Source organism: Mustela nigripes, chromosome 3 (assembly GCF_022355385.1).
Source record: "Mustela nigripes isolate SB6536 chromosome 3, MUSNIG.SB6536, whole genome shotgun sequence".
Taxonomy (NCBI): Eukaryota; Metazoa; Chordata; class Mammalia; order Carnivora; family Mustelidae; genus Mustela; species Mustela nigripes.
In genome coordinates, this window is record NC_081559.1 from 40359495 (window position 1) to 40373661 (window position 14167).

Genomic DNA, 14167 nt, shown 5'->3' on the forward strand with positions numbered 1-14167 from the left:
TTTGATTTCTAAGAATTATTGTTATGTTAGGAATATAAATTTCTCATTGGTCCTATTTTTCCTAGTTTGTCATTTGCTTTCAACATAGGTTTTTCAAATCTTCAACCTGATTTGGGCATGTTTTTCAGAGATGTAGCCTTGACTCTTAGTGTTGCTGGTCTTAGTAGGTGGGTGGACTTCTCTTGTCTGTGGTGAGCCCTGGGCCCGGGGATGATGCGGAGAGGCAGCCCATCTGAACCCGGCCTGTGCAGGTGGACTGCTCCGCTCAGGCACATACTGCCCCCTAGTGGTGAAGGTGGACTAGTACACTTGGGTCCGGGATTATTTACAAAGTTCTTTATCAGGAGTCAGGAAGCCAGGGAGGCCAGTCATCTCCTTACATCCATTCGGCTGAGTTCACTGAGCATCCATCTCCTTTGGCTTCTCTGTGGCACTTGGTCCTGGTCACTCCCCCAGTTGCCTGGCTTCCCTGAGATCCCACCCTCACCCTTTCTCTGTTTCTCTTTCTCCTGGCTGCCCTCTGGCCTGCCTCCTTGCCTCAGAGTGCCTTAGGCCTGGCATTTTCAGCACAGAGCCTACTGCTCAGCCCTACCCAGCCTGCATTTCTTTCCCGGAGTCTGAAAATACCGTCCACCAGACATCTAAGCCAGCAATCCGACAGTCATTCTGGATTCTTCCCTCGCCCTCCCTCATGTTGTAGTTAATCACTGGCATTACACTCCAGTGTCTAGGCCACTTCCTGTGTGCTGCTGAGTACACCTCACCTGACCCTGGGCCTCTGTCCATCTAGGCCTTTGTCCATCTGCTCCTCACTCAGGGCCTTCCCCATGGGCAGTTTTGCACACTCACCCTCATTCATTCTAAATGAGTGTTCTTTGGTAGCTTCTTGGCTTTCAGATAAAGTTCAGACTTAACACAGTTTATTGGAGCTCCTGGTGTGGCTCCTTCATCTCTGTTACTCTGACTTCCTCACTCCTGATGGGGCAGGTGGGTCTCCTCTCCACCTGGAACACCACTGTGTCTTCAGCTTGAAGCCTGCTCCTTTTCTTTAAGGCTCTGGCACCTGGTACTCCCTGCATGGTGCTGGGCCTCCTTGTCCTTGCAGAGGACCAACTGTGCTTCCACACACTGCATGTGGAGCTGGAGACTGCGTTCTTGGGCATCCAGCATATAGGGAGCTCTCTGAGCCCAAACTGGCCCGATGAGAGTTCCAGCTGGAGGGCCAGGCCTGAGCAGTGCACACTGTCACTTTGGGGAGGGTCAGGTGGAAGGCTGGAGGCCGATGCGGGGGGTAGAGCTCAGGTTTGGTGACTAGACTGTTGATATCCTGGCCCCTCTTTTTTGTTTTTGTTTTTGTTTTTTTTTTTAAAGAAACATATAATGTATTTTTAGCCCCAGGGGTACAGGTATGTGAATCACCAGGTTTACACACTTCACAGCACTCAACATAGCACGTACCCTCACCAATGTCCATAACCCCACCACCCTCTCCCTACCCCTCTCCCCCTGCCACCCTCAGTTTGTTTTGTGACATTAAGAGTCTCTTATGGTTTGTCTCCCTCCCGATCCCATCTTGTTTCTTTTATTCTTTTCCTACCTTCCCAACCCCCCACATTGCATCTCCACTTCCTCATATCAGGGAGATCGTATGTTAATTGTCTTTCTCTGATTGACTTATTTTGCTAAGCATAATACCCTCTAGTTCCATCCACGTCATCGCAAATGGCAAGATTTCATTTCTTTTATGCTGGTCCCTGTTTTTGCTAGGACTTAGAAGCCAGGAGTGAAATGACACTGGTGGTGTTTTTGGAAGCTGATCCTGGCATTAGTGAGTAAGATGTAGTGGATGGAAAGGTAGTGGGGGAGCTCAGAGAACGATTCTCTATAAAGAAAGGGACAGGATTGTGGCCAGAGCAGTGAAAATGGGAAGGAAAGGAGTTTCGAAAATTTGTATCAGAGAGATCATAGAGGATTAAGTGTCAAGATGAGAAATGGGTGTGGGAGAGGGTGGCTCAGATGGTTCTGTAATCTCTCAGCTTAGAAGACCCTCGGTGGTCTCCTGTGGGCTCTGCCTAGATTATGGGAGCCCACCCATCTTAGAGGAGAATCTCACTGAACTTAGCTGCCTGTGTAGGTAATGAGGGTGTTTAATGCCGTGTCTTCCCCTCTGTGTCCTGCCAGTGTCAGCTGGGAGTGTTGCCCCTTGGCACAGGGAACGACCTGGCTCGAGTGTTAGGCTGGGGCTCAGCCTGTGACGACGACACCCAGCTCCCGCAGATCTTGGAAAAGCTGGAACGAGCCAGCACCAAGATGCTGGACCGGTGAGTGGTGGGTGTTCTTGTGCCACACAAGGCAGGTCACCTTGACCAGGTGTTCTCAGACTGGACTCCCCAGAGAATGTAGAAATTTCTACCCGTTTGTAGAAATTGGACCTGAATGAGAATGATTGAATCAGTGTTTGCACCTGAAACTAATATGAACACTGGACGAGAATGACACTTCGGTAAGAAACATGGAAGAATCAGATCTGGGATGTAAATCCCTGCCCTGTCACTGAGAGTTGCATGAACTTGAGTATTTTACTCAGTCTTGCTGTGTAGAAGAAGAAAATCCCAGCTACCTTGAGGGGTGTTGAGAGATGGAGAGTTAATTTATTTGGTAAATTCAGCTAGAGTTTGTTGAAAAAAAAATTACACCTGATTAGGAATTCTTTTATTCTGATAGTTTCTAACTTTTCATCAGGTTATGCAGAAGGTAAAAGCAACCAGAATAGGTGAGGAACCGGGCCCTTGTGCTCAGGTATGGGGAGGCCTTGGGGTGTTGGAGAGGGCAGCTCTGCCCCTTGTAGACACTGTGAGCAGAGTCGGCCTTATCACAAGGCAGGGCAATCCTGTTTCCCCATGTTCTGTTCCCAGAAGAATCTGAGTTCTGGGTAATTGTCCTGGGTAAGTTTAAAAATACTTTGGCATCCTTTTTGAGTGAGCTACTTTTAGTTCTGAGCTAGAAGTAGGAAATCCTACTAAGCACATGCCTGTGGGAAATTGGTCTCACTGAAAATGCTTCATGGTCTTGGGAAGGATCCTGCAGTTGCGATTGACAGTGTGATTTTGAGCGCACACTGGCTGCCCTGCTGTGTCTTCTCTCTTTAAGGGAGGTGTCTGTGCCTTTGGAGCCTGTGAAATGCTCACACCTGGGGAGCTGGCTAATGGCCGGGTCGGGGGAGAGTGTTGGGGAGGTTCAGCATTCTGCAGGAGGAGAACCCTTCTCTTGTGGAAGCAGGTGTTCCTTCCTGGGATCCCCTTCCCCTCCTTCAGGAGGGCTGTATGCCTTACTGGTTGTGACGCTTGTTCTCAGTTGTGGGCTGCAGAGTGGAGAAAGGGCTTCCGGATAAAGTCAGAGTGTTAGCTTCCCAGGGGCTGGGCTGACCTGCTGACGGCTGCCTCCCTGTGTGCAGGTGGAGTGTCATGGCTTATGAGACCAAACTCCCGCGGCAGGCTTCCTCTTCCATGGGCACCGAAGACTTCAGTGAGGGCTCTGAGGTATTTGCTGTCGCCCCCACCGGGCATCATCTTACCAGCCCACTTACCAGTTCGGGCCTCGTCCCCCACCCTCCGGTGATGAGCCTCTCTTTAAATGTCCAGCCTGAGGTTAGACCTGCAGAGGTATGGGCTCAGCCCCAGGTGGTACCGGAGCTGAGTGAATTCCGACTACCTTGTGGGCTTTGGGGTCATCTGGGGGGCTTCCTGGGATTACTCCAGCATTTGGGGTCCCTTTTGATGACTTAGGACTTCTGCTTTCATAGCATACATTCCCGAGACTGTTCCTGTGTTCCCATCGTCCCCACCAGGCCCCAGGCTCCCTCTCTGGACCCACCTTCTCTAGACCCCCCCCCCCCAACTTCGTCTTGCTGCCCTTGTGGTCAGCCTGTGCTAGTTCAGGGTTCAGCTCTTCTCTTCATTTTGTGGGACTTAATGGTCCCCTCAGGGCCTAGATTTTGCCCAGACCAGTGCAGCACTGGGCACATAGCCGTGCTCCTCCCCCTGGGCAGGCTGGCTGCTGGCTGAGTGGAGAGAATGCTCTGCCAAGGGCTGTCTCTCCATTGGGAGGGTCAAGGACAGTAGGCTAGGGTAGCGGTCTGCAAACGATGACCCCCCCGCTCCAGTCTGCCCATGCCTGCTCGGACCTGTCCAACGAGCAAAGAATGGCTTGTACATTTTGAGGAAGAATATAGACTGTAAAGTCTGAAATATTTACTGTCTGTCTGGCCTTGGGCTTGAGCCTCAAATGTTTGTCACATGGTAACCCCCATTAGCAGGCGGAGGTGAGTGGTGATGGGGTTCTTTACACTGAGAGGAGAGGGGCCAGGGCCAAGTCCTGACCAGAAAGAGAAATGTGTTGTCCACTGGGAATGGAGCCTTAGTTAAGGAGGCCTGCCTGTCGGCCTCGCTGCCGTGAGGCCCCAGGATCGAAGATTGCAACTCCCAGTGCGGACTGGGGATGTGTAGTCAGACTAAAGCGGCGCAAGCTCTCTGCGCTTTTGCTCCACGTGGTCTTTTTTGTTAAAATCTGTCTGTTCCCAGCTTGAGGAAGCTTTGAAATCTTTCAGCCACACTAGCAAATCTCAGGTTGGCGCGTGAAGGAAGCGGATGCCCCAGGCTAGCTGGGGATGAGGGTGAGTATGCTGTGAGCTTCTGGTCATGCCTCCCTGTCTTGGGGTAACTGTAGGTGCAACAAATTCTCTTCTATGAAGACTCGGTCGCGGCCCATCTTTCTAAAATCCTGACGTCCGACCAGCACTCGGTGGTGATCTCCTCGGCTAAGTGAGTGCCCGGCAGCCTTGGGGGAGCCAGGGGTCAACCTCACAGGGCGCCCGGTTCCCAGGCAGAACTTTCCCTGGAAGTGTCTTTTCACGTTTCCTCCCACAGAGTGCTCTGTGAGACAGTGAAGGATTTCGTAGCTCGGGTGGGAAAGGCCTACGAGAAGACCACCGAGAGCTCGGAGGAGTCAGAGGTCATGGCCAAGAAGGTTTGTCCCTGTGCCCCTGGGCAGGAGGGTGTGGGACAGAGAAACACTCTGCCCCATTCCATTTGTTTTCCACTAGTGCTCTGTCCTGAAAGAGAAGCTGGACTCTCTCCTCAAGACCCTGGATGATGAGTCCCAGGCCTCTTCCTCCCTGCCCACCCCGCCCCCCACCATTGCAGAGGAGGTTGAAGATGGAGATGGGGCGGGCAGCGGCTGTGGCTCCACAGGGGACCGCTCGGTGGGGTCGGCATGCCCTGCCCGGCCACAGATATTCCGTCCTCGGGAACAGCTCATGCTCAGAGCCAACAGTCTGAAGAAAGCCATCCGTCAGATCATAGAACACACGGAAAAAGGTAGTGATGAATTAGCTTTCTTTAGTAAGCACTAGAACTCTGTTTTCCCCCAAATAGGATGATAAGCAGGAATCCACCATGTAGGTCACAGCCAGACCCCCCAAGGTAACTTGCAGCCTGTGTGGTGGCAGCACCTCGTATCCGAGAGCGTGCTGGGGAGCATTCTCTATTTTCACCACACTTGTATCTGATGGAAGGACCAGAGGGAGCAGAAAGTAGAGGGCAGAGCAGGACGGTGCCCCCAGGGGGGAAGATGTAAACGGGTCCTTGGGTGGGGGACCCATCCCTGGTAGGGGCCTGGCCTGCGCTAATTGTCGGCCCTTGGGTGCAGCTTGGCAGAAGCAGGCAGTAGCAGCAGATGTGGAGGGAGCCTCTCCAAGGGGAGGTGGGGCTGCCCCTGGGGTGGGGAGTGTTCTGAGAAGAGCCTCACACTTGGAGTGGAGGAGCTCTGAGGAGTCCCTAAGGCAGCGGGGAGGCCTGGGAGAGGTGGGCTTGGCCCTGGGTGGTGGGTGAGGCTGTCAGCTGAGGTCTGGAGAGAGGGGCTGGCACAGGGCACTGCTGTGTCGAAGAGTGGGAGGCCAGGTTAGTGCGAGGTGGTCAGAGCAGTGGGGGGCTCTGAGGGGTTCCAGGCTGGGTCAGCCGCTGTATCCCAGGTACTTGGGACCTGGTGGCCAGGCTGCTGACTCTCCATGATGAGCCTGGGGACAGTGGGTAGGCAGACCATGTTGGATTAAAGACTGTGCCAGCTGGTTGCTCCCTTTTTCTAGACTTGGTTTCTAAGCTTTGAAGGGAACACTGCAGGTGCAGGGTGACCTGTGGACTTCTTGCATCCAGGCTCCCTTGCACTGTGTTGTCCTCAGTCGGTGTGCTCAGAAACCCTCAGAAACCATTTCACCACACTCCCATTCACCCCAGACCCTTCCCAGCAGACTGTCCTCCTTGTCCTTCAATGAGAAGCATGGGTTGTGACCCACCCCCCCCAACTCCCACTGCTGTGTGTGCACCAGCCCTGTTCCTGGCTGACGGTTGGTGGAGGCCCGGTGTGCCTTCATTCTGCTCGCCTTCTCCACATCTTCCAGCCTCTTGGCTCTCCCCTTTTTCCCAGCGTGGCCACACGGATGCCCAGTGCCTGGCGTTCTTGCCGATCTGGGAGAACAGGGGACAGGGTGGCTGCTTTGGGCTGTGAGCCTTCAGCTGAGAGGAAGTCTGAAGAGAGCTTCGTCCAAGTGCTCTGCCGTCGCGTGCTCAACTGTGGGTATTCTTTTCTTGCACAGCTGTTGACGAGCAGAACGCCCAGACCCAGGAACAGGAGGGGTTTGCTTTAGGTCTCTCCGAGTCAGAGGAGAAAAAAGACCTGAAGTCAGATGACAGAGTGTGTCCCACCGAGAGCTGCGGGGTTGCAAAGGGCAGGAGCCTCCGCAAAGGTACCGGTCAGTCCTGGTGACCCCATTGCTGTGGTTGAGCCCCTGCCACAGTTGGAAAGTTTTAGGTGCCTTCTCATAGTCACTTGGCAGTGTAAAGTCATGAACACACAGCCTGTTTCCATGCAGCACTTCCCTTGTCTGGGGAGGGCCCAGCAGGACCCCCGTCGGAAGGAGTATGCTTTCCTCAGAACCTGCCCATACACCCCAGACCCAGGCTTAGGCCTGTGGGTCCTCCTGGTGCAACAGAGATCCCAGCCTGGGGCAGGCACCCCTGGCTGCAGCCAGCCAGACACTGTGCGCTGTGCAAGTTACTCCAGACCAGGCTGCCTGGCATTTTGGCCAGGGTACCTCCTAGCCCTATGGGGTGTTTGCCAGGGGACCCTTATTCCTCCCAGAGCAGCCCCGCAGCCCAGGCTGTTGCTGTGGAGAGGTACTGCCTTCCCCACTATGTGTAGCCCCCTCCCTCGGTGCCTGTACACCTGCAGGGAGGTGTCTGCCTAAGCATTTTACTCAGTGGTTGTTACTGCTCTGAGCTCCGCACTGCCCATGCACGGATGCCCACAACCCAGACTGTGACCCGGAGTCAGCCGGGCCTCCCCATCCCAGTCTTGGCAGCGCCTCTGTCACCCTCCAGATGGCACCCAGACCCACTTACCTCTTGGGTCCCTTCCCATTTCCCCTCCTCTCTCTTGGGCCGCTTGATTTGTCTTATACACTCTGCCAGGGGCTGACCAGGGACTGACCAGGGGCTGATGACCTTCCCACTCCCCCCAGCCCTTAGGATGGTTGTTTCTCTAATGACTTCTCCCAGTGCTCCAGTGATGTTCTATTTTGGATGGTTTTATGGCTTTCTGTTCTGTTTTTGTAGTGTCCAAATCTCCATGTGAGAAGCTGATAAGCAAAGGAAGTTTGTCACTGGGCAGTTCTGCCTCTCTTCCTCCCCAGTCAGGAAACCGGGATGGCCTGCCAGCCCTGAACACCAAGATCCTGTTCTCGAGTGAGTGTCCCCTGCAGGCTGGCTGTGTGTGTCTGTGGGCCGGTGCAGGTGGGGCGCTAACCTGCCAGCTGGCAAGGTCAAGGCATTTTGCTTGGCCTGGCACTGAGTCTGGGGGAATGAATGAGACCAGGGCCTTGTCCTTCAAGAGTTTATATATAGGTCTGTGGGAAATATAGATTGGGTTTCAGAGTTATGTCATGGCATGTACAGTACCTTTATTTATCATAAAGGACAGCCAGCATTCAAATTGCTGCCAGAGGCCTTGGGAAGATGTCATCAAGGGGGTGATACTTGAGCTGGGTCCTCAAGGATGACTAGGAGTTATCCTGAGTGAAAAGGGTGGAGTGGGTAGGGTGTGATGGGGAGCCAGTCGAGTCATCCTGTCATTTCTAGCATGATTGTAGGAGGCACTACTGGCCACCAGGGGAGTATGCCTCTGACTCTGCTTTCATTTTGCCCAGGTTAGGGTCAAGGTAATCTTCCCTCCAGAGGGACTGTGGCTGTACTCTGTGTCTGCAGAAGGAAGGATTAGCACAGGGGGTTGAGGTTGCTGATAAGAGGCCCCTGACCAACTTCCTGAGGCCTCCTGGGCCCGGCAGAGTGCACGCTACACCATCTGCTCCCATAAGTGATTTGGTAATTTCTAGGTGAATCTCAACTGAACAGAGAGAAAATTCCAGAAGTCCATGGGAGATGAGGCTAGCAAGATATATTTGGTTAATCAGAGGCATAATTTTCACCAGAAGGGGTTAATTGGCAGAATGTTTAAAATCAGAGCTTCATTTCTGCCTTAATGTTTATGAGTTAAAATTTGTAAATTGGAGCAGGTTCCTTGGGGGTTCTGGACACTCGGGGTGTTCCCTACTGTACAATTGAACGTTTAGGGTTACTTTTACTGAGAGGTTATTTCAGGGGAGCTTCTCACGTGTAATGAGAACTGTCTTTGTAAACTCTTCTTTACCATGTCTCCAGGTGGTGGTTACTGCCACCGGTGTGTTTCATTTTGCTCTGTGAATAGCGATTTATAATGGTGATTTTTGACCTGAAATACTTAATTGTCAAAATTTGGATCTGTTTATACGTCATTTAGAAATAATTTAATTGCAGCAATGTTTTGAAGAATATGTGTTTCTTAGTCTGGAGGACACGGGTTTCTCTTAATTCAGTGAATCTTGACTTACTCTCTTCCCGTTTCCTCCTTACAGATGTGCGGGCTGGGATGTCTGGTTCCTTGCCTGGAAGTTCTGTCATCAGTCGCTTATTAATTAATGCTGATCCCTTTAACTCGGAACCAGAAAACCTGTGAGTATGGTGGTAAACCAGGCGAGCATGTTGTTAAAGGAATGTTGGAGTGCAGAAAACAGATTTGGAATTGGCTGCAGGAATTCACGTACAGTTGACTAGGTGATCCTTTTCCAGCTTCCTTAGCTGATAAGGAAAACTCGGAAATTGTGATGCCTCAGCTGTGTCTGGTTGGAAACTTCCTGTGAAGGGTGTAGCCTATCCTGGCTCATCCCAGCTTCCCGCACGGGTCCTGCCTTAGTTGTTTCTGAACATCCCCCGGGGTCTGAGGTTTCAGCAGGTTCAGAAGCTTCTGCTGGGAGCTGACTTGGCCCTTGGTCTTCATTTGCTCCCCAGTCCCCCAGCTGGCCCTGCATTGGCGCTTTGTCCTGACACCCTTCCTTTCCCCGCTCTCCCCTGTTGGTGCTGCAGGGGCCTAGGTTCTGGGGCCAAATCTAGGAGATACTGTCCTGGGTTTGGGATTGCAGGGAGGAAGGCTCCAGGGCTGCCCTGTGGGCTGGTGTCGTGTCCTTTGCCCTGCTGCTCAGGCACTGAGGACTCTGACGCGGCAGTTCTGGAGACACATGTATTTGAAAACGTGGTTTTCTAGGTTTTCCCTTTTGCTGGCTGATAGCAAGGTCTGGACGGTGTGGCTGGTGGCAATGGGTTGAATGTGTCTGGTGTGGTGAAGGGTGACAGGAATGTGAAGCTTTGCACTGGCTCGGGTGCTTCTGGAGAGTGGAGCCCGACGTGTGCTTAGCGGCCTTGGTTCAGATACCTGCTGCCTGATGCTGGCCTCGTCCCAGACCTGACACTGCTGTGTGCCTGCCCCTTACCCCGCCATCCTGCTCTGGTCCTCACCCTCCCCAACACCTTTCCTCAGTAAGGCCAGAGCTCAGCCTTCCGTGAGCAGTACCCACACGGCCTCCAAAGCTAGATTCTTCATTTGTTCCCTTTGCCTGAGATCACTGAAGTGCCACATCTGGCAGCTTAGGCGTCTGTGTCTTTTCCTCTTGCTCTCTTCATGTAGAGCGAGTCTCACCTGGAGAGAGAGGCCGCTCTCATCCCTCCATGTGGGGTGGCACGTCAGGGCCTGGCTCAGGGGCCCCCAGACTTGTCATTCTGCCTTTGCCTGTAGTGGCTTCCGGGGCCTGGCTGCCTCCCACTTCCCAGGTCCCTGGGTCCAGTTTCTCCATTCTCCTTCCCTTGTCCCCATGCTGTTTTTCGGAATCTGATCCCTCCCTTTTCCTAGGACCCATAAATACTGGTCAGCATGTGGTCTTTTGTTCAGAAAACAGTTCTGTCCAGAGCTTTGCTCTCACTAAGCTGTCAGGCACTTGGATTAGATGTGTCATAAAAACACATCCATGGGGTGATTGCTTCTCAAAGCAGACTTCAGACGCCTGTGAATCTTAAACGTGGTGGTGTTCTGACCCCCCAGGTATTCCCTGGGGAGTTTGTGGGGGAACAGCCAGCAGGCCTGCTAGGCATGTACTTTTCTCCTTGCTGTTTTCTCTGGGTGGAGGCTCTATGCTGCTCTGGAAGGAGAGGAGGGTCCCTGGAGCCCTTTTGTGACCCCTGCAGTCACGACGATTGCAGGGGGAGGACGGAGGCTGGGAAGCTGGAGTGAATTGAGTCTTGTCAGTGGCAGACACAGAGAAGGGAGGTGTTGCCATGGGTGCTGGGATAGATGTTTTTGCATTTGCAGATGGCTTTGATTGGGCATAGGGATGTTTGAGGCATGTTCTGAGACCCACAGTTGAAGCCGTGGGAGTATATGGCTGTAGTACTGTCGGGCTTCACACTGCTGCTGGGGGTGTGAGACAGCGTGACTGCTCCGGGAAACGGTCTAGCAGTACCCCAAAGCCCAGTTTCCACGTGGCCCAGAGTGCCACTCCCAGGGCCACACATGAGAGGAGGGAGGCCGCGTCCACACCAGTGTGTGTATCGGTGCTCACGCATCCCCAGTGGAGTGCTGGCCAGCTGTCAGGAGGGATGAGGCCCTGAGCACGGTTGAGCCCTGAAAACGTTATGCTCCGTGAAAGGAGCCAGATGCAGAGGGCTGTGCACTGTGGCTTCTACTTCCGTGAAACTTGCAGAGTAGGCACAGCCTGGAGACAGAAAGCAGATTTGTGCTTGCCAGGGCTGGGGAGGGTTTGGGGGCCGATGGCTAAGGAGGAGGGCAGCTTGCTTCTGGGGTGATGAGATATCCTAAAATGGATGATGACTTCATCGAGGAGGTTAAGTATCACCGAGTCCTATGTTCTAAACGGGTACGTCGGGTGGCCTGAGAGTTCCAGGTCAGTACAGCTGCTCCTGAAGAGCAAGGCGTGAGTTTCGCCCTCAGGGAGAAATGCTTGGAGGTCGGGAGGCTGCCAAGTGACCCGGGATGGTTCTCACTGGTCGGAAACCCCCATTGCAGAGAGTATTACACAGAGAAGTGCGTCATGAACAATTACTTTGGCATTGGCCTGGATGCGAAGATCTCCCTGGACTTCAACAACAAGCGTGATGAGCACCCGGAGAAGTGCAGGTAGGCGGCGGTGTGTGTGCACACCTGCCCTTTGCATCGTCCTCACTTCTTCTTCCCGGGAGTGAGCTGACTTCTGGAGTCAGCGAGATAGAGGGTGTGCAGAATGCAAAGGCAGAAGGCATATGTAAAGCCCGAGTGCCTTGTTGTCCGAAATGGAGGTGCTTTTACGAGGTGTGGGTAGAACCAGGTCAGAGTCCAGGAGGCTGGCCTGGAGGAGGTTTCCACCCCTCGGGCTTGGTATGGTGGGGCAGTTCCACATGGGAAAGTGAGTGACTGAGTCAGTCAGAGGGTCCAAGTTTCCGGACAGTTGTAAGTTCATGGTGATGCTATAAAGGGGCAGGTGGACACACCTCAGGACTTGATCTGGTGATCACCCAAGTCGTGTGTAATTGCAGATTTCTCGGAAAACAGAATCGAGCGTAAGAATTCAGGAAAACTTTGAGCTCTGGGGCTTGTGAGGTAGAGGAGACTGTCTCCGAGGCCCCAGGGACATCTCTGTTTTACAGCTCATGGTGGTGAGCCCGAATCATTCAAAAGTTCTAGTTAGTTAAAAAATAGCTGAAAAGGGCATTACAATGCACATAATTTAACAGAGTAAAATAAGTGAACAGAGTCATGCATCATGCAGTTTTAGAACCGTGGGACCCTGATAGGATACTCCCTAAGTTTGTAGCAAGAGCTTTGAAAAGGTCTAAGAGGAATTCAATTTCTAGGAGTCTATCCTAGAGAAGGAACTGGAAATGTTTGCAAAGAGGTGTGTGCAAAGGGATGACTGCCACATGATTTACAGAGCCCTGGAGTGGGAAGTGGCTGGGTTCCAGCAACCATGGGGAGTGGGAAGTGGCTGGGTTCCAGAAACCATGGGGAGTGGGAAGTGGCTGGGTTCCTACGTTGGTGGGAAGGTGCCCCGCTGGGGTCAGTCCTGCCTCGAGACACAGGCTTCGGTGCCAAGTGAACAGAGTTGGTCAGAAGACTGTAGACCGGCTCTTTCACCTGTAAGCCAAATACCTTGAGTAGACTGAGGAAGTGCACTGAAGTTTGTCATCATCAGTACATACAGATGTGGGGATTACGAAGATTATTTGCTGCTTTGTGCTTTTCTGCACTTCCGAAATTTTCTGTGATAAGCATACTTTTATAGCTAGAAAGAAATCATTATTATTATTATTATTATTATTATTATTATTTGTGAGGTTCTGTAATGTCTGTAAGTTACTTTTTTGGGAGTATTTTTCAGCAGAATTTTCCATCAGCAGATGTATTTCTTTATGCATATCTCACACATAAAGAGGAACTGTCCTCCCTCCCCTCGAGGTGTCTGTGCTGCATCTGACCGGCGTGTGATCAGCAGCTCGCGGCAGCGACTGTAGCTCCCTGTGGAGAGAGATTTGCGATCCTGTCATTCTTTGCTTTCCACCCGCAGGAGTCGGACCAAGAACATGATGTGGTATGGAGTTCTTGGAACCAAAGAGTTGCTGCACAGAACCTATAAGAACCTAGAGCAGAAGGTCCTCCTAGAGGTGAGCTGGAGGGTCTTCTGCAGCTTCAGGTGCTTGGGCCCATCTGGTCTCCTCTTAGCCTTTCTCCAGCCTGGGTGGGGACTCCCTTTGCCCTTTTGGTACCTCAGTGAGAGCTCAGCTGTGGCTGTGGCCTCCTCAGCCCGGTGTGGGGTAAGGGTGGGGGAAGGGGAGGATTGTTAGTGAAGAAGGACCAGGTTGATGCTGTGCATCTTTCTTTTTTTCCCTTTTCCGGCATTTCTGCTGTGCAGTGTGATGGGCGACCCATCCCACTCCCTAGCCTCCAGGGGATTGCTGTCCTCAACATTCCCAGCTATGCCGGAGGGACCAACTTCTGGGGGGGCACCAAGGAAGATGATGTACGTACTGGGGTCCTGGGTGGCGTGGCCCCAGGTGGGTGTGGGTAATTCCTTCAAGGAGCATCCACCACTTCAGGCCTTGATGGAGTACTCCACCTCTTAGGGGGGCTCTGTTAGTGGTGCAGAGGTATGGATGGATCTCCTCCCCTGTGCTGTCAGTCGGGGTACAGTGGAGAACAAGACAGACAGCTACCCCTGTCCATGAGAAGAGAAGCTGAACAGGAAAAATGTGGTCAGGGTATAGGTGTGATGCAGAAGCCAGGCCTGACTCCAGTTTGGGGCAGTCTGGGAAGGCTTCTCAGAGGAGGGGACATCTACACTGAGACCTGAAGGAGGACAGAGTTGGCTGGGTCAGGTGAGGGGAGATGTGGAGTGGGGAGGCTGTTCTAGGGAGTTGCTGGAACAGTGTTCCAGCTCATTCCGGCTCATTGGTGGGATAGGATGTGGCTCGGAGAAGGTCCCTTGACGGTGTGCAGTGAGTGGAATGCAGACAGGTTTGGGCCCATGTTTGGGCCCATGTTTCCCTGGATAGGTTTTGCTATCCAGGGAAACTATGCTAAGACCTGTGGGAGGCACTAATGGCCTCTAACCAGGGGCGTGGTGTCCTTCCTACATAAGAGCTAACAGAAATCATGAACGTGAACTACACCCTGGAGATGCTCTGGTAGCTGTTGAAAGGAC

At 52.8% G+C, this 14167-nt stretch overlaps 1 protein-coding gene across 5 annotated transcripts in view; it reads left to right on the forward strand.

Annotated features, from left to right (window-relative positions):
- Nucleotides 1–14167, forward strand: part of DGKD (diacylglycerol kinase delta) — a 113978-nt gene that overhangs the window by 81857 nt on the left and 17954 nt on the right. For 4 of the 5 annotated variants that reach the window (XM_059393744.1, XM_059393746.1, XM_059393747.1 and 1 more), the window contains 11 exons: nt 2182–2321; nt 3455–3539; nt 4726–4820; nt 4926–5025; nt 5102–5375; nt 6650–6805; nt 7668–7796; nt 9002–9098; nt 11500–11610; nt 13034–13130; nt 13379–13486. In XM_059393744.1, coding sequence (XP_059249727.1) covers nt 2182–2321; nt 3455–3539; nt 4726–4820; nt 4926–5025; nt 5102–5375; nt 6650–6805; nt 7668–7796; nt 9002–9098; nt 11500–11610; nt 13034–13130; nt 13379–13486 — 1392 coding nt within the window. The remainder of the gene's footprint in view (nt 1–2181; nt 2322–3454; nt 3540–4725; nt 4821–4925; nt 5026–5101; nt 5376–6649; nt 6806–7667; nt 7797–9001; nt 9099–11499; nt 11611–13033; nt 13131–13378; nt 13487–14167) is intronic. The other variant, XM_059393745.1, reaches the window with a different exon arrangement.